General features: G+C 45.5%; 1 protein-coding gene across 1 annotated transcript in view; it reads left to right on the forward strand.

Moving 5' to 3' along the window:
- The window catches only part of LAMB4 (laminin subunit beta 4), a 99934-nt gene that overhangs the window by 15622 nt on the left and 64053 nt on the right, over positions 1 to 20259 (forward strand). The window contains exons 9-14 of the mRNA XM_043588590.1: positions 652 to 840; positions 6620 to 6799; positions 8989 to 9098; positions 11703 to 11782; positions 12338 to 12488; positions 17502 to 17633. Of these exons, the coding sequence (XP_043444525.1) occupies positions 652 to 840; positions 6620 to 6799; positions 8989 to 9098; positions 11703 to 11782; positions 12338 to 12488; positions 17502 to 17633 (842 nt within the window). The remainder of the gene's footprint in view (positions 1 to 651; positions 841 to 6619; positions 6800 to 8988; positions 9099 to 11702; positions 11783 to 12337; positions 12489 to 17501; positions 17634 to 20259) is intronic.

The raw sequence follows: 20259 nt of genomic DNA on the forward strand, positions 1-20259 counted from the left end.
GGTTCTTTGGCAATGCGTTTGCTGCCTCTGAATTTTGAGGAAAGTCCATACAAACTTGTTACTCAGCTTCTTTTCCCAGACTGGGGAAAAATAGGATTGGGGCAGTGAGAGGTGAGTGGAAGAGGTCTCTAAAAAACGTCCCACCCAGGGGAGTCCCAGTGTGCGAGACCCAGCAAAACAGAGCCTAAGATTTTGCTGTTGACAGGGAAAACCCAACAAGGCACACAGCACAGACTTCACCACTAAGACAAACAAAGTTCTCCAAGCAATAAAGCTGCACTCTAGGGCTCCCAGATCACCCAAATGATTTACTTTTGTTTACCTGATTGTAAAAAAGAAAGAAAGAAAGAAAGAAAGAAAGAAAGAAAGAAAGAGCAGAATCCGAGTACTATCAGTGTGTGTGTGTGTGTGTGTGTGTGTGTGTGTGTGTGTGTGTATTCTGTGTGTGTGTGTATATATATACACACACATATATATACAGAATCAGAGTACTAGAAAGATCCTTCGAAAGCACCTGCTTTAATCCTCAAGTACTTGGTATATTTCTAACAAGTCGGCGGAGCACTGGGGCTGCAGTGATTTGTGCCCAAACAGCTGCCTGGTGGTCCCCCAGACCTTGGCCAGTCTCTCCTAACCCCTCTCCTTCCTCAGCTTGTCGCTGCAACAGCCACTCGGACCGCTGTCACTTCGACATGACCGCGTACCTGGCGAGCGGCGGCCGCAGCGGGGGCGTGTGCGAGGACTGCCAGCACCACACGGAGGGACAGCACTGTGACCGCTGCAGACCCCTCTTCTACAGGGACCCGCTCAGGGCCATGTCCGATCCTTACGCGTGTATCCGTGAGTCCCCGGCCTCTGGCCTGTCTCTTCCACACGTGTGAGCGAAGGCTGATGGAGAGGTCTCACTTGGGCTGCAGGCACCCCCCGCCCCCACTCGGTTTAGCAGCATTTAGGGGCCTGGGGGGGAGGGCGGGGGGCAGTCTGAAAAGGCACTTTGTTCTGAGAGCTTTCCTTTCTCACGACAGGCTGGGCCAAATAATCCGGGTCCATCCCGCAGCCCCATGTGGGTGGCCGACACTGGTGAATCAGGAAACTATTCCGGATTCAGCCAGCAGGGGGCGGGTGGTTCAGGAGGTGCTGCAGACACCTGAGTGTCCTGTGGGTCCCCTGGGGGAAGTAGCTGAGCATGGGAGACCCGACTCACCCTGGCCCGCTCCACTTCGGATGTTTCAACTTTGCCACGGTGCCAAAGCAATGGGCATTTAGTAGAAACCTGCTTAGAATTTTGAACTCGGATCTTTTCCCAGGCCAGCCCATACGCAGATGATCCTCTTTCCCAATGCTGGGCCAGGTAGCTAGGGACAGTTCCCAGTCAGACCCCTGGTCAGGAGCCTCAGCAACCCATATGCTTGCAACCATTCTGGGGGCGCCTGGGTGGCTCAGTCAGTTAAGCTTCCAACTTCCGCTCAGGTCGTGATCTCGCAGGGTTCGTGGCTTCAAGCCCCGCGTCGGGCTCTGTGCTGACAGCTCAGGGCCTGGAACGTGCTTCAAAGTCTGTGTCTACCTCTCTCTCTGCCCCTCCCCCGCTCATACTCTGTCTCTCTCTCTCTCAAAAATAAACATTTGGGGAAAAAAATCACTTAAAAAAACCAACCATTCTGGGCCCATACAACCAGTTTCCACTATCAGTGCAGTATTCAGGAAATTACACGAGACATTCAACACTTTATTGTAAGACAGGCTGTGTGTGGGAAGATTTTGCCCAACTGTCAGCCAGAATAAGTGTTGTCAGCGTGATTAAGGTAGCCGAGGCTGAGCTGTGATGTTCGGTAGGTTAGATGTATTAAGTATATTTTCGACTTAGGAAATTATCAGCTTCCGATGGGTTTATCAGAGCCTCGCCTTAAGGAGAAGGTCTGTAGTGAAATGGGCTACATTTGACCGGCTGTAGACCATTCATCTTTGCTGAGAAGACACATAAGCTAATGATTACCATCTTTGTTTTAATCTTTAAAAATCTTTCATCTTGTCTTTAATCTCAGCCGTTGAAAATGGAATGTTTTGTGCATATAAAAATAAGAGAGAATACTGTAATAATATGCCCACCAGCAATTGTGTCAAAATGTAATGTCTTACCCCAGGGCAACTTCAGGACCTTAATAACACATGACGGCGATACAGGTGACTCAGGTACCCCACTGTTACCTTCCTTTCTGGGGATAAACTCTCATATAACTGGCAATTACCAGTACAGTGCTGGCTTTTACACTTTTACATGTTCTTGTCTACAAACAACGTATGTTGGCATGTTTTCAAGCTTTACATAGATGATACTACGCTGTATGTATCCTTGATTATTTCACCCAACATTACGTTTTTGAGATTTGTCCATATCAGGTAGCTCTAATTCTCCAATTTTAAGATCTATGTGTAATGTCTGTATAGAACTCTTTCTTCCTATAGATATGACAGAATCTATTTGGCCATTTTTCTTTTGATCCCCCCAAAAGCATTCTTGTATATGTGGCCTTGTGCAAGTGCACAAAACCTCTCCCTAAGAGTCCTACCAAGAAGTGGGACTAATGGATCATGGGGTATGAACTTCTTCCAGTTGATTAGATGGTACCACATTGTTCCCTAAGTGGGGGTACCAGTTAGCACCCACACCAACAGTGGTTGAGTACTCTCATTGCTCTATACCCTGGCCAGCACTTGGTTTTTTTCACACTTCGATTTTTGCTGATGAAAACCTCTCTCATCATTATTTAAAATTGAATTTCCCTGGAGGAATGAGACCAGAGTGAGGCAAGGGAATGACCCAGATCCCAACATTTCAGGTAGCACACTCTCTCAGAGTGATGTAAGTGCGAGGTTATCACCTGCCATTTGCATTAACCAGACAGTGAGCACCTCCTTAAATTTTGGCCCTAGGCATCTTGCTGGTCTCAACTCTGGTCCCGGCACTGCTGTGGATTATCTCATAGATAAACTTGATTTCAAGTACTGAGCGCGGGTAACTACTGGATCTAAGATCTCACTCTACTTGCAGACTGACAAGTAGCTTGTTATTGGTTCGTGGATGCCGGCAGAAGACACGAAACTCCCCGGTTAGAGACAAAGGACTTTAGTACTCATGGCACAGGAAGTAACAAGATGTTTATATTGGTGTGTGTTCCCATGTCTCCAAGCCCTGAGTCCCATGGGGCAACTCAAAGGATGCCAGGTGGATCCCACATACAAATGAGTCTATGTCACAGCCCAGGGACACAGCGCTTAGAGCATTCATTGCTTTTACAGCAAGGAGAAGCGTGCTTGTTCTTTGTCCAGGGGAAGACGTGACCTCATCCCTGAAAGTAGCTTGCTGACAACGCAACGTTGGGAGAGGGCTGGGTGAAGAGCCATCTTGCATTGCCGGGACACTGAGTAAAAATTGCGCGGGTACCCGAGACCCATGGAATGTTGCCTCTCCCCATACCCAGAAATCCTGCTTCTTACTCTCTGTCACCAGTCTATTATTATATGGGGGGGAGAGAGGAGGGGTTTGCTATAAAACTACAACTTCCAACTTTATGCGATCATCATGCATAAAATGAAGTCCTATACAGAAGTAATTCGGTAGCCACCAGAATGTATACAACATCCTAGATTTCAAACTTTAAATCCTCACAGTGTAGAAAAGGCATAAATGAAGTTTTTGTTCAGATTGCGGAGTGGGCGCCTGACAACATAAAAGTTTACCTTATATGATCTGTTTAAAATTGAGACAAAGAACTGAATGCTCAGAAAAAAAACAATTTCTTTAAATCAGTGTCCTAAGTGTCCTACTTTGTCACCAGAATCTATATTCCGCTCCCCACACACATACCTTTTATTAATGTTTTAAATGCTATGCATTTATAAAAGAAAAAGGAATTGCTCTCTTAGGTGGAATCAGGGGAAAATATAATGTTCCGAAGGTTATCTAACCTAGGAATCTGGAAAGAGACTGCAAGTAACCAAGTCAGATATTCACATTAACCAACGTCTTGTTCCTTAAGAACCACTTAGTATCCGGGTGCCTGGGTGGCTCAGTTGGTTAAGTGTCTGACTCTTGGTTTCAACTCGGGTCAAGATCTCGTGGTTTGTGGGTTCGAGCCCCACATCGGGCTCTGTGCTGGCCGTGCAGAGCCTGCTTGGGATTCTCTCTCTCCCTCTCTCTCTGCCCCTCCTGCTCGCTCGCTCTCTCAAAATAAATGAATAAACTTAAAAAAAAAAAAGCCACTTGATGGCACTTCTAAAGGAAACTGAGTCAAGAAAACTGGTACCCAGATGTAAAATTAAGAGGCTATTCTATATATACAAGGAGGTTTTTTTTTTAAGTAAAGGCAAATGAGCCTGTAAAAACAATTCAAGAGACTCCCCAGTTTCCCTAAACACATGTTTGTGTGTGTGGAAGTCTGTGTATACAAATGGCATTTATTAAGACTGACGAGCAGTCTCCTATAAATTTTCTCTAAATTGTCCTCGTTTGCGCCTAAATATTTATATGATCAGATTCCAGGCATAGGGGTTGACTAATCTTAAGTCTGCTGTGATTAAAACACAGCCAAATGTGATACAGGGGAAAAACAACAACAACAAAAAAGATTTGGTAGATTCAACTGCCGATAATAAGAGTTTGCTGGAGTTAAGTTGTGTGATGCCAAGAAGTTTTATTGGACTTCTAAGGCCATGACTTAGGATTATTTCAAAGTAAAATTACTACCCATTCACCCACATCCCTTCCCCAAAGGCTACTTCAGTGCATAATTAAATTATACTCTGGAACTCAGGGCTGACCCTTTGGAGTGTCTTTCAGATAAAGCTGACATTTTTCCTTTTGGCTACTTCTAAAATGACTCCAGCTTGTTCCTTCCTTTCTAGAAGCAACTATATTTAATTAGAAGAAAATTCTGGTTTTTCCAAACTAAGCCGGACCGAATGCTGTTTTTCCATAATAGGATTTCATCACCAGTCACAATCCAATAACAATTGAAAATCAAAAGATTCTGTCAGACAACTGAGTGTTTGCTTCAATACCACCAAACAACTGGTGGGAGTAGGTTTTTTCCATCGAACTCTCTAACCTGAACGGTTGTTATATAAACCTACATAACATGGCTTTAGATATGAGGAGTTTGTTTTTATGAATCCAAAGTAAACATGTATAAATGCGAACATAACTATTTCTTAGAATCAGGATATTCTTTTTTGAGAGAGAGAGGGAGCATGAGCAGGGGAGGGGCAAAGGGAGGGAGAGAGAGAGGGGGAGAGAGAATCCCAAGCTGACAGCGCAGAGCCCGATGTGGGGCTAGAACTCAACAAACCGTGTGATCATGACCTGAGCCAAAATCAAGGGTCAGACGCTTAACCAACTGAGCCACCCAAGCGCCCGAGGACAGTCATTTTGTAATCTTTATTGCGTTCCTTAAAAGTGGCGTCCCTCGGAAACACAGCACCAAGTGGTCATCTGATGTCCACCAACAGACCTGTCCTCTCTACCAGAGCCACAGTAGTTAATAGTACTGTCCCAGCCTCTCCCGGGTACCACCCCTCAACACTGAGGGGCTGCTGCTCTACTGGGCACGTTGAACTATCAGAGAGTTCTTCCTTGTATCACATCAAGCTCTGCCTTTGGTAACTTCTCCCCTCTGGAATGATTCACACCATCAGCATCCCTTCTCATATTCGACTCCTTTCTTGAGTTATTCCAGTTTCTGCTGAAAAGAAAAAGGGTGGCCGGGGCTTCTGCTGCTCCTTGGCTACAGGTGATCGTTTATCTCATTTTGCAGAATCTCTTCATCCAAGCTTTTGCCCCGCCAGCAGATTTCCAAAAAGAAAACAGTGGTATAAGCCTTCCTTGCTCTTCTTCCCCTTTCTTTCTTATACGTGCTCCTTCCATGAAGAATTAAAGAATGATCACACTTATCCTTATTTTTCTGTGAGGGGGGAAGGGCAGACATACTTTCTTAACCACATTTCGGAGTTTTGATAGACATTTTATGTGGTTTTTTTCTCTCACATCTGTATTTGTATATTTCATTACAGCACCCCACTCCTGCTTGCCTCTAGACATTATTCTCACCTTTGGAGTCTTATTTTCTTTCTTTAATCTTTTATTGAAGTGAAATGGACATAACATAAAACTGACCATTTTACGATGAACAGTTTCCTGCCACAAAGCTGTGCGATCAGCACCTCTACCTAGCTCTAAAACAGTTTCATCACCCCCCAAATTAATCTATTCTTCACATGCGGTTTTCCTAATAGCAGTCTTCCTCTGATCCTCTTACTTTAGAATCACTTAAAAGTTTCTCTCTCTCTCTCTCTCTCTCCCCCTTCCTCCCTCCTCTCTCCATAGATAGATAGATAGATAGATAGATAATAGATAGATAGATACAGATGGAATTGTGCAACATTTTCCAAGGCCAGAGATCTGGGAGACATTTCTAAACAGTCCTCGCCCACTGGTCTAGTTGTTTAAACATATTTAATTATTTAAACAAAATAAAGTACTATAGCATGAGTTAACGGCTATGTTTATATCTCAGGTTTCCCACAATTTGCAAGTAACTAAGATAATGCATGTCTGTGTCCCCAGCTTGTGAATGTGACCCGGACGGGACCTTATCGGGTGGCATTTGTGTGAGCCACTCTGATCCTGCTTTGGGGTCTGTGGCCGGCCAGTGCTTGTGCAAGGAGAACGTGGAAGGAGACAAGTGTGACCAGTGCAAGCCCAACCACCACGGACTGAGTGCCGCTGACCCCCTGGGCTGTCAGCGTAAGTCGGCAGCGGCCGGACGGCCAGCCCGAATACATTTTAAAGCTTGGGGCCCTCAATTTCGGTCATTGTAAATACCCAAGAGTATTGCCGGCCTCTGGGTTTTTAAAGGTGATTCAAGACCTCCCGCAGATTTTAGTTAAATTAGTGGAGATTTTTTTTTCTTGGCGATTAGCTGAGTTTATCATAAGGAACCAGCAGGGGGCGCTCACATTTCCCCGCTGCAGCAAACATGGGAAAATGCCAAGAAATTTAATGCCGAGTTGCAAAACCTTTCTAAAAATGGTCTCTATTTGGACTCCCTTATACAAATTCGTGAAGTTACATTATGCATTTATGCATAGATTGATGACTTCTTAAGTAGATTTCAAGGGGTGGTTTCTTTTCTTTTTCTTTTTTTTTTTTTAATTACTTTTCTCCTTTGTTCTCACACCTCTCTTAAATTGGTCCTATGTTCTCTGACAAAGAGAAGAACAAAATTAAAGAGCCAAGGGAGGGGTTGTGAGGAAACAAAGAAATTCAGAGTTTTCTGGGGCCAAATGGGAGACCTTTGCCTCTAGGATCATAGAAACTCTTAGCTGCCTGGGGTCTCATAGAACTGCAGATTCCTCAGGGAATCCGGGTAAATAATTTCCCTCTGTCATGCTCTGTGTTCTTGCCTATATAAGGAACTGTGGATTGTTTGCATGTTTAGAGAGCAGCATGCTGAATCCTTCCTTCTCCTGGAATTTAATGGCAACATTAAATCCCAGGACAATGGATCATATAGTCAGACCAATTCTCATCACACCTCTCAGTACTCCAAGTGTTTCCCCTGGGTCAGCCCTGACCTGATGTCCTCCTAGAATAGGCCAAATATCGTTTTCTGTTTTCTTTTCTTTTCTAATAGCTTTAGTAAGGTATAATTCACATGCCATACAATTCACCCTTTGAAGTACAAGTCCGTGACTTCTAGCATATTCAGAGTTGTGTAACCATCATTACAATCAATTTGAGGACATTTTCATTACCCCCAAAAGAAACCCTGTACCCTACTTCTGGCTATATACCCAAAAGATTGGAAACGGGCTTGAAGAGTGATTTGTACACCCATATTCATAGCAACATCATTCACAGTAGCCCCCAAGTGGAAGCGACCCACATGTCCATCCATGGATGAATGGGCAAACAAAATGTGGTACATACATACGACAGAATATTATTTAGCCTTAAAAAAAAAAAGGAAAGAAGTTCTGACTCATGCAACAGCATGGAGGAGCTTTGAGGAGGTTACGCTCGGTGAAATAAACGTAACACAAAGGGACCGTGTGAGTCCACTTCCATGACGTACCCAGAGTAGTTAAACCCATGGAAACAGAAAATGGTGGTTGCTGAGGGCTTGGTGGAGGAAGGAGTTGGAAGAGATGGTGTTTAATGGGCACAGAGTTTCAGTTTTGCAACATGAAGAGTCCTAGAGATTGGTTGCACAACTGTGGGGCTGTATTTAAAACGGTCAGTGTTATGTTAAATGTATTCTCATGTTACCATGAGAAAAAAAAAGTACCCCCTGGCCTTTAGCTCCCACCTCCCTAACCCCTCTTAGGCAAGCACTAACCTACTTTCTGTCTCTCTAGATTTACCCCTTGTGGATATTTTGTACAAATGAGATCATCCACTATGTGGTCTTTTGTGACTGGCTTCATTTGCTAGCATGAGGTTTTCAAGGTTCATCCATGTTGCAGTATGTGTCAGTATTTTATTCCTTTTTTATGGGTGAATAATATTCCATTGTGTGGCTACTCCGCATCGAATGTGTCCATTCATCAGCTGACAGACATTTGGGTTGTTTCCATGAACACTGGTTTGTCCCACAGGGGAAATGTGTATGTTGCTCTGGGAGCATAATTTCTTCACAGGACTCAGGACTCAGGATAACTCGGGATAACGGTGCCGGATGTTCCAGCCTACATGACTTCTTCTATTTCTACTCTCTAATTACCATCCAGTAGCACCGCATGAGGGCTCTGGAAACGTCTGGCACTGGGTTTCCCACACAGAGTTGTATGCCATACAAGAACCGTGCGACCAGGCAGACGATAGACTTGGCAGGGCTGGATGTCGGGTGTTCTTGTGGCCACGCGTTTTGCTCAGCGTGAGCTATTAAGGACAAGGGTGGGGAAATAGAATAATTGTGTTCGCTCTGCTTGCAGCCTGCAACTGTAACCCCCTCGGGAGTCTGCCTCTCTCGGCCTGTGATGTGGAGACTGGCCAATGCGCATGCCAGTCATTTGCCACCGGACCACACTGTGAAGAGTGCACTGTATGTATTTGCGTAGGATTTCCCTTTCATGTGGTCGTGTAGATTTCTGCCGCCATTGCCCGGAGGACACTTGGTCTCGTTAATTGCTTTCCTTGTGCTGATGTATTTCGGTCCTCCCCGGTAAAAGTATTTACACAACAGAAATCAGCAAACACTAACCCTTCTACAGAGAGCTAGCTGGTTGTTAAACATTTACCACCACACCGACTTTTCCCAGATTGAGCCGAACGGACCCGGGCACCGATGTCAGAAGTTTTATCCACTGTTCTCCCCAACGTACCAAGCAGTAGAATATGACAATTTATCTGCTCCCTTTTTTCAGCCCACCAGACTGTGGAGCCTTTTCTTCTGTCTCTTGCGTATAGTCTCTTTATCACCCCTACCACCCTTTGCCTAGAAATATTTTGGACGAGCTCATTTAAAAAAAAAACAAAAACGCAAGTTTAAATGGACTGTAGATTCCTGTGGGAAATAAACTCCTGGATTGTTCTAGACTTCACCAAACACGTGAGCATGTATGTCTAAAATTAGTAAACTAAAACCTTTTTTACGCCATAAGAAATGTGTCATGCAGTTAGGGAGCTCAAATCCAACTTTTCCCTTTGTTCTCCAATCCTGGCAGCCCACCATGACATTTTAGAAAGAAAAAACCCCAAACTCAACCTAGTAAAAGAACTGTGACCTTGATGTGTCTGAAGAAATGTAGCTGCTAAATAAGAAACATATGCCTATTACAACATCGTTCTGTGCTAATGTTTTAAGTCATTTTACTGGAAACACATGAGGCCGGGGCACAGGAGGATGGGGAAAGAAGGCAAGAAGGTACCCTTGAAGAGGGAACTCTGGGAGACGGGGCAGGTAACCTGGACATGTTACGGAGGAAGGTGAGCCACGCCAGCTCCACGGCTGCGTGGGGGCAACATGAAGGATGCCGGGCTGGTTGGCAGGATTGACGAAGATGCCGCATCAGATGATTCCGGAGAGACCTTAGACTCAGGCTGACTTTGTTGGTTCGCAGTGTGACAGCCACTGTATATATAGGTCGCTGGATTGTGTTTGCAGGAGGAAAATCGCTGAGCAGGGGCCACAGTGGGGGAGGGGGTGGGGGAGGGGGGAGGGGCGGGGTTGAAGAGGGTTGCCCATTGTGGCTGCACCCACGTGTCCACCAGGTGCCCCACCTGGTCCTCCGTCCGGCGGTGCCCCAGACCTGCTCTGAGCCCCATGTGCCAGCACCCCTGGCCTAGAGGGAGTTTTCACAACCACATCCTTGGCGAAGCCCGTCTTTGCACGTTGTTTCTGCCCAGACTGAAGTTGGGTTTCGGGAAAGATACCAAAAGTCTTTTGCTGTGTTTTGTAACAAATTCTGTCAGGCTTTAATGTTTAAAATCAATCTCTCTGAGTAAAATCAGGCGGAAAGTTCGATCAAGATAACAACAACAACAACAACAAAAATGGAGACATAACAAACCCGTTTCAAATGAGAGTGCCGTGCCTATTAAGACCTTGATTTTGTCTGAGCATGTTAAATTGAGGTTTGAAAGGGAAGTCGTTTTTGGAGCATTTTATAGTAAATGTTATCAGATTTAAGAAATAGTTGTTTGTATCTTCCCCAGCTGCTTATATTGAATAAAGGTCAAGATGTTGCAATGAAGAAAAGTCTTGAACAAAACGGACTCTCTCCTGCAGAGTTTGTTATGACAAAACAGCTTACTTACAAACATGAGAGCCTGCTAAACCGTGATATGCAAATACGATCTCAAAATCAACTTGAATTTTTTTTTTTTACCCCCAAACATTTTAAGACTGCGGAAGTAAAAACCCCTTGGGATTTTTGTGGTGAGAGAATCTACTGGGTTTACAAAAACAGTTGCAAATAGGCTAGTTGAAGACCTTCTCCCCAGACTGGCCTTAAATAACTCACCGTGAGGCTAAATTGGTGTGGTCAGAGGAACTGTGCAGTTTTCACCGTGTTTTTTAAAATTTTATTTTGAGAGAGAGCGTGAGTGAACGAGTGCTGGGAAGGGGCAGAGAGAGGGAAAGAATCCCAAGCAGACTGCACTGTCAGCACAGAGCCCAGTGCGGCCCTTGAACTCCCGAACTGCGAGATCATGACCTGAACTGAAATCAAGAGTCGGACACTTAACCAACTGGATCCATCCAGGCGCCCCTGCATTTTTTTTTTTTTAAAGAGAGAGCAAGCAGGGGAGAGGGGCAGAAGGAGAGAGAAAGAATCTTAAGCAGCCTCCACACTCAGGGCAGAGCCTGACACAGGGCTCGATTCCATAACCCTGGGATCATAACCTGAGCCAAGATCAAGAGTCAGATGCTCAACCGACTTAACCACCCAGGTGCCCTCACTGCATTTTTGCTTGGAATAGTATTCAGGCAACCTGCCTGTCCCCTTCACTCCAAGTCCCAGGAATAGGAGAGATGTATCCTCCAAGGTCATTACCAAGCACACAGGCAGGAAAGGTGACCGTGTGATTGCCCAGGCTGTGTGGCTATTTGACGTGTGTCGACTGAACTGTACTGATTTTAATATTTACCCTTTAGAGCAGCATGTATCTTCATAGCTGGATTCAGCTGAGCATTTTCTCTTTATAGGTTGGATACTGGGGACTGGAAAATCAGCTCCATGGATGTTCTCCCTGTGATTGTGACATTGGAGGTGCTTATTCCAACGTGTAAGTCACTAAATGAATGACTCAGTCCTGTGGCTATAGTCTCCACTCACGTTTCCACATTTTATTCTGACTGACTTCTAGTCATCGGTGATGGACTTTATTCCATGACGAGCAAAGGGTGTTGAAAAGCAATGATCTTGAGACATTAACGACAGCCCAAATGATTTATTTTGCTCGAAATATTTCCAAGGAAGAGATCAACCGTCCTACTGCTTGGGTAACCCACAGGTGGTGGGATAGATGCCATGTGTGACTTGACCTGCCTAAAATATCAACTTTTTGCCACCCTATAAGGAGAGGTCCTATACTCCTTTTTGCAGCGTTTAGAGCAGAATCAGAGGAAAGAGGTGGCTACTTGGGTTCCATGGATCTGGACTTGCTTTTCAAGACCAGACATGTTGAGCCCATGGCCTCCTAACATCCTCCTCAAGACCACTGATTGATCGATTCAAGGAGCGGGTCCAAACTCAGAAGGCATTTAGTTCAGCACCTCCGTGCCTCGGTCTTATCCCTCCCCCCTCTCCATCTGTGCATGATGGGTTTGTTTCTCCCCAGGTGCTCCCCCAAGGATGGCCAGTGTGAATGCCGCCCGCACATCACTGGCCGCAGCTGCACTGAATCAGCCCCCGGCTACTTCTTTGCTCCTTTGAATTTCTATCTCTACGAGGCAGAGGAAGCCACCCCTCTCCAAGGACTTGCACCTTTGGTTCGTATTTCATTTAGTCTCCTTCCAGACTTGATTTGATGGGGCGGTGGTAAATACATATAGCACACCCTTGAGACCATGGGTAAGGTACCTGGAAAAGAATGGTTTGGCCACCCGTGCCAATCAGAACAGAGTTTCTTTAGCATGGAACTGAAGGTTATAGAAACTCTGGAGGCCAGAGCCTGCATTTTATGTGATCTTTATATTACAAGTCTAGCGCAGAGCCTGGCACGTAAGAGGGAATTGGTTGAGGCTGTGGTCAAACGGACCTGACTTTTGCTCTTTCGATGTGGCTGTCTGCTAACATGTGTTCATTGAGTGTCTACTTCTCTGCCTTCCCCTCGACACTATAAACCACGAGATGGACGGATAGATGTGTATGCCGTTCACCACTGTTGCCCTAGCATCCGCCACAGTGTCTGAGCCACAGCAGGAACCTCACAGACCTCTGCTAACGATGAGCGAATAAGGTTCAAAACGGAAGTATACGATGTCCTCCTGAAGCTGATCAGAGACTAGTCGTTCTCACTGATGTTCACTGGTGTGGGTGAGGGCAATTGTCACTCGGTGCCCTACTTCATTCCCTCCAAGTCAGGGTCCTGTGGGATATTTTCCCTAAAAGCGTATTTCTTAAAAGGCTTGTTAGAGGAGCAGACACACACGTGTGGAACGATTAGAGAAGTTAGACTCCCGTGACACTCTCAAGCAGGTGATCCCAGCCACAGGCAGGAACGTGGCAGGGGAAAAGGGGATGTGCCGTGAAAGTCTTCAAGAGAGAAGGCGTGTAAAAGTCGGTTCTGAAGACGGGGTTTGGATAGAAAACGGGAACTCGTCCAGGTTCCAGCAACTAAGTCGTTTCCTGAGATCTTTTCTTTATCTGGACACCATTGATGGGAGGGATGAAAATGCCCCTTAGGAGGCTTGGAATGTTCTCTTCTGCTGACTGGAATCGGGGGGAGGGGCGGGAGGCTTTCACTGTCCCTACTTAAACTTACAACCATGGTGGGTGGGATCAAAATGAAACTATTCTATGTCTGCATTCTTCTTCATGATTTTTAATTTTGCACCTTTATGATGGTGACTTAAGAAAACACTTTGGTAAGATAATATTGGTATTTATATTTAGGCTGTAACTATCGCAAAATAATAGAAGATATATATTGGTCCCTACCCCTGGTTCCTGGTAAAGAGCTCCTAAATCCTTTGGAATTTTCTGGGGGATAAGGATGTCTTTTGTTCTAATTGGGTGACTTGATGGGCTTCTAGATGGGGCCTGGTCACCAGAAAGACCAAGCTTTGATTAGAAGCTTAGAATTTTCCATCCTCCCCACCCCATTCTCTGTGAAGGGGAGGGGAACTAGAGATTGAGTTAATGAATGACCATGCATATGTGATAAAGCCTCCGTAAAAATCTCCAACATATAGGGTTCAGAGAGCTTCCAGGTTGGTGAACACATCCATGTGTGAGGAGGGTGGTGCACCCCAACTCCAGGGGCCAGAAGCTCCTGATCGAGAACCCTCCCAGTCATAACTCTTCATCTGGCAGTGTGTATCCTTTATAGAATTCTTTATTATATAATAAAACACCAAACATAAGTGTTTCCCTGAGTTTTGTTCTAGCAAATTATCGAGCCCAAGGAAGGGGTCAAGGGAATCCCAGTTTATAGCTGGTTGGTCAGAAGTACTGGTAACAACCTGGATTTTCCATTGGCATCTGAAGGTGGAGTTGCGGGGACAGTCTGGTGGGACTGAGCTCTCAACCTGTGGCATCTGACACAAAGTCCAGGGAGATGGTGTCGGGACTGAATTAAATTACAGGACACTCAGCTGGTGTCTGAGACTTGGCGAGCATGGGAATAAACCACACACCGGTGTCCGAAGTGTTGTGAGCGTAGTAACAGTGTGACAGTAGAGGGGCCACACGAGAGTGTCTTTCCTATACAACTCTAAATATAATTGCTCCCACTATTTTAGATAAGAAAACACAAAGCAGCTGTAATATCTAGAGTAGACGGACTGATGCTTAACGTATATTCCCTGTGCGCCATGCCGCAGCTGCTGAGAAGCAGTTAAGGAGAATGTGTTAATGTGCTAATACAGCTCCAAACCATGAGTGTTGTCCGACGTGAAGCCTTACTCCTCTCTCCGTGGTTTAAAGACAAAGATCAAGGACAGAGAATGGGCTTAAAGGGCCAGGAAAATTGTGCAGAGGATTGGAAAGTAGTATCTATGACAATTCAAGCTGGGACTGATGTTGTGTTTAAAATACAGCACGAATAATTTCCTCTCCACTAAAAAGATGATCCTTAATTGTAGTAGGAAGAGTTTAAGCTAGACCATCTTTGTGCATTCATTCAACAAATATGTATTGTGTGCTTACTATGCTCTTGCTTTTGATATTAATAAAACTTCCAGGGCCACCTGACAGGCTCAGTCGGTGGAGCATGAGACTCTTGATCTCAGGGTCAGGAGTTCGAGTCCCACGTTGGGAGTAGAGGTCACTTAAAAGAAGAAGAAAAACAACTTCCACTTAGAGCTCTGTCCTTTGCACTTTATATATGTTACCTCGTTTGACTTCCCGAACAACCTATCACCTTTAATTTCCAGATTAGGGAGACATTAGAGAAGTTACCTAACTTGCCCAAAGTCACACAGCTGGTGGGCAGTGGACCCTGGATTGAAACCCGGGTGCCTCTGCTTCCAAAGCTCTTGCTCTTAACCCATCAATAGGTGCCACCCACATGCGTAACGTTGAGCTCCAGGCTAAAGGCAGCATAGAAAGCAATTAGTCACGGTCTCTGCCCTCCAGGAATTTTTAGCTATAGCTAATACACTTACATAGATACCTCAGGATGGGGGCAGAGACATATGACAAGAAGGGTCCATATGTGCCGTGTGTTAAGATTTCAGAGCCATAAGTGATCCTTTATGAACAGGCTTAAGGCACAGAATAATGTGGCCTGAGACTTGAAAGCAATAAGCGTTGCAGTTGGTGGCCTCGGTGAGAAGACAGTCCAGCCAGGAAAAGTTATAAACAATGGCTCAGAGGGGAGACAGGGTAGGTATATTCACAGGTAGAACAGGAAGTTTATATAGGGAAGAAGTATTGGAAAAGAACAGTAGATCCTCCTATTAAAGAGCCTATATTTTACTTTTTGGGCAATGAGAACTCGCTGACGCTTTCTGAGCCAGAGACTGACCTGACGAAGACTGTCCTCAGTGTTCCTGTAAGTGCAGTCTAGTCGCAGGGAGGCCTGGGATGGAGGGAGAGCTTTCTGCTGTAGTCCTGGCAGGCATAAGGAAGGAATAAGGAAGAAGTTAAGAGGTAGCAGAGAGAGGAGAAGGTATGGAGATGATGTGAACAAAAAGGATGTGAACCCAAGACCATGACTTAGGAGTAACTCTTTGAATACTCAAATCGGAGAATGAAGAAAAAGGACGATTAACTTTCTTGGCGGGTCTTCAAAAGACGTGTGTGGGTATGTGTGTATCTTAATTTTTTCAGGCTGCTGTAACAAAAGCACCACGGACTAGGTGGCTTATAAACAACATAAATTTATTTCTCACAGTCCTAGAAGCCGGGAAGTCCGAGATCAAGGCACCAGCAGATTCATGTCTGGAGAAAGCCTGCTTCCTGGTTCGTAGATGGCCGTCTTCTCACTGAGTCCTAACACGGCAGAGGGGCAAAGGAGCTCTTTCATGAGGGCACTGATCCCATTCCTGGGGTGTGCCCTCATGACCCAATCACCCCGGAAAGGCCCCACCTTTAATCACCACCACTGTGGGGATTAGCCTTCTCTATGTGGATTTTGCAGGGACACAAACATTCGGTCTATGGCAACATCCTTGCTACTCAAATGTGGTCTATGGACCAGCAAGGCTGCATCACCTATGAGTTCACTGGACTTATAGAGTCTCAGGTCCTGCCCCAGACCTACTGAATCAAGTCTACGTGTTAACAGGATCCCCCAGTGATTCATAGGCAACTTGGGAAGCACTGGTTTGTTTTCTTATAGAAACTACCTGTGGTCACAAAACTTAACATTGATTGGATTTAACATAGTGTGGAATTTGATACAGTGTAGTATAAAGCTAATTCCATAATAGGCTTTCTGCATAAAATCAATAAAATGGTTTCTAATTTTGTGTTGGACACATGGACATAATCCAGCGTGGCCTGTCTGAGGTTCCTCATCGCAGAGGTCAGGCAGCTGGACAGAGAGTGTGGCTGAGAATCACTAAAACAAGCGAGTTCCTGAAGCGGGCCTCTGCTGACCCGAGGGCTGCATGCTCTTGACGAACAAGTAGGGCACCTGTGAAATGAAAAACTCTTGTTTGTGAAACCAATAACGAAACATCAACCAAGGAAACACCCACCTCCAGAGGACCATGAAAATCTGGAAATGAGCAATTGGCGATTCTGACCAGGTCCCCAATGAGGGGATGGTATGAAAGGGAAGCCTGTGAGACCAGGATTTTAAGGAAATGGGAGCCGCAGGAATGCAATTCCTCGGCTTCGTTTGGGAGGTGGCTCTCCTGGTATAACCTCTCACGGGACCCTGCAAGGTCAAATCCCACAAACTGTGAGAACTGCCAGGAATTGGCCTCGAGAGTGTCCAGAGTACAGTAGCTACTGAAACTGCGTCTCTACCCCATGCCTGCTGTTGATTTTCTACAACTTTCTTCTTGAGATCTCACGTTAAAACATAGCCTTTGTGCTTTTTTTTTTTTAACACCACGAAACTAGGAGATAAGCATAAATGTTTTCCCAGGTTCGAATGTCACCAGCACAGCATCGTTCAAAAAGAAAACCCGAGACGTCATAGGATTAGCAAAATTTTCTCATTTTCACGGAGAAAGAGGAATTATAAAGTGCCTCACGACTCCTTCCTGAGGCTATGAAATGAAGATCGTGATTACCTTTTAAGTTATCCGATTACCCAAAACGCTTGCACTGTGGTACAGTTGGAACTTCTGTGGGTTACTGATGCTGTCATTTCTTTTCTTTTTAAGATAGCAGCAACAGCTTTGCCTACGTGTGATGTGTACTTCCAGCAACAAGGGAGTGATTTCATAGTTGACAAAGGCATGATAATACTGAAGAGAAATCAGAAGCAGAGCGTACGTGCTGACGAGCAGAGTGAGGTAAACCACTTCTCCATGGCCGTCGTCTGTCCTGCCTGAAACAAACAATCCGGTAACGTGCTCAGAACCGTGTGGGACCCATGTGAGTACTCAGTCCCTGTAAGCTGCCAGTGTCCTCGAGGATGGGATGGAGGAAAGGAGGGCACAGGCTCAAAGTAATTAGAGCTTCTGGGCAGAATCCCAGTAGCTTTCTTTGTTTCAAGACAGAAGTTTCCGGAAGGCTGGATTCTGGAGTCAGAGTCAGGTATTGAAAATTCACAAGTTTTTGTCATTTTAGGGACATAAGGAGAGCTGAGGAACGGCTCTCCCCCTAGTTGGAAGGAAGAAGACATGCTGATATCCCTGGGGGTGGTGCATGGTGTCGCCATGTCTAGAATCTGAGACAGTGGAAGCTGGCCAGTGCTAGTGTGAGTGCAGGATGATGCCACCTCCACGGGACCCTGCTCCAATGGCTTCAGAAGGCCAGAGGAGACCTGAGGACCTTGTAGCCAGCCAACTATATTAGTTTGGATAATAGTCATCCAACTATATTAGTCAAAGTTGGGGATGCCTTGGATCCATTCCTTCCTTCATTCAGTACCCTGGGATCTTCACTGAGTTTCCCACATGCGTATGCATGAAGGGGCATGCTGGAAAGCCAATGAAATCAGACACTAGCTGTCTCGTTCACAAACCCAGCACCTGAGTCAGTTCCTTAAACATAAGAGACCTCCTTGAGTGAATGAAATGGTTGAATCAATGGCAACAAGAATATGTCAGCACGAATGAAGTCTGCCCTTAAGATCACTGTCGTGGAAATGAGCCGTGTACACAAACCACTAATGGTGGCTGGGTGGGGTAAGTATCATAGAAGAGGTGCACATAATATGACACGGACTTCAGATTCAGGAGAACTACCTCTAGGTGAGAGAATCAGAGAAGGCTTCCTGGCTGGTGTTCCCCGTCCCCAGGTCCATGCACACCAGTCATGGCAGCCTTGCTGTTTCATCTACCTGTTCCTGTGCCCACACCACATGCCCATGAAGCCTTCTCTGACTCTCTGGGCTTCTCATTCTGAGTCCATCTGAAAGACAAGAGTGGGGAATGAGTCACTACTCCCATCTCCTGGCTCTCTATAGAACAGATAAGCGAACCTCAAATTTTACTGTGCAGAAGCACTGACTAGGGGGCTCATTTAGAAAGCAGGTTCCAGGTTCTTACCCTCAAGATCCAAATCAGAGAGTCTGGGACTGGTCAAGAAATCTGCATGTTTGCCACACACCCCAAAGTGATTCTGATACAGGTGGTCCATGACTGTTCTTTGAGAAACACAGCTCTAAATATCCACAAACTACTCTCCTGACTCTTGTCTGAAATGACCACCTCTGTATTATTTCTTGATTTGTAAAACTTCTACTCATCCCTTACAACCCAATGCAGATTTATCTTCCTACTCCAACATCTGGACATAGTTCATTGTTTCCATCTCTGGGGTCACACAGATCTGTAATCTTCAAACTGCGGGTCCTGCCTGTTAGTAAGTAGGTTATGAAATCAATTGGCTGGGCCCAGCTTAGTACAACAGAGGAATACAAAACAAGGGCATATTTTCTTGGTGAAAACTTTGTTTCGGTTTGTATAAATGTGTATGGGTTCCCTGGAAACAGACATTGCAACAGAGACGTGGGTGCATGTGCCTTACGGAGGGGAAGGAACACTCATTAGGAGAAGGCTGTAGGGGAGGGAGGGCAGGAGGCTCGGGAGGGGAAAGTGAGGCAAGGATGAAGTCTGGGATAGATGTAGCCTTGGCCTGATCCCCTGCAAAGGTTGGAAGCATAAATGGCACAACAGGATTGTCCCCCATTGAGGGTCAAGGGCAGGCCTGTTGTGTCCATCAGCCTGTCATGGTTGTGGCCTCCCAGGGCAGATGCCGGCAAGCTCCCAGGTGAGGTGACTCCGATCCAAGGGCAGTTCTCAAGAGAGGAGAGCTGTGTCACAGCAGCTGGTGGCTGGAGAGTGTGGCCCAGCCGAGGGGACCCGGCAGTGCACTCACAGCGAGGGCTGGCATCCGCTCTTTGCATGCTCAGCCCCACACGCCAGGCCCTTTGTTCAAAACTTAGGGAAAAAGAACATTGAAGGCACTGAAACATATAGTATCTTACTTTCTTCCATAGTCTCTTGACTTCCTGGTGTTCTTTTATTTGCCATCTAATGTCGTTTGAAGTAAAGAAATATTGAAAATATAAATTACTGGCATGAATGGTACCATGCATCTTTAGATCGTACAATTTTCACTGCAGACATAAGGGCATTTGGCTCATGTCAAATCACTGAAATTACACGGGTTGTATTTTGTAGTTATAAATGCATATGTATTCTGGCCTTCCCAGAACAATGGAATGTGCAAAACGAACACAACTGTTTCTGTTTCACTCCTCGGTATGTGTCCTACCAACACTCCCTACCTTCAGCATACTAACCAGTAAGGGAGGGCTGCAAGAAAGACAACCAGGAGTCGCCCTATCTTTCTTTCCTTCTGGTCATCCTTTGGTGTATGCAACTGGCTAATACAGGGAAACAGCATGAATAACGTCTTTCTCAGAATGCCTTTGCCTTCTTTCTGCTTTCAAAGCAAGTTCTGGTTGGA

The sequence above is a fragment of the Prionailurus bengalensis genome, chromosome A2 (genome assembly GCF_016509475.1).
Source record: "Prionailurus bengalensis isolate Pbe53 chromosome A2, Fcat_Pben_1.1_paternal_pri, whole genome shotgun sequence".
Taxonomy (NCBI): Eukaryota; Metazoa; Chordata; class Mammalia; order Carnivora; family Felidae; genus Prionailurus; species Prionailurus bengalensis.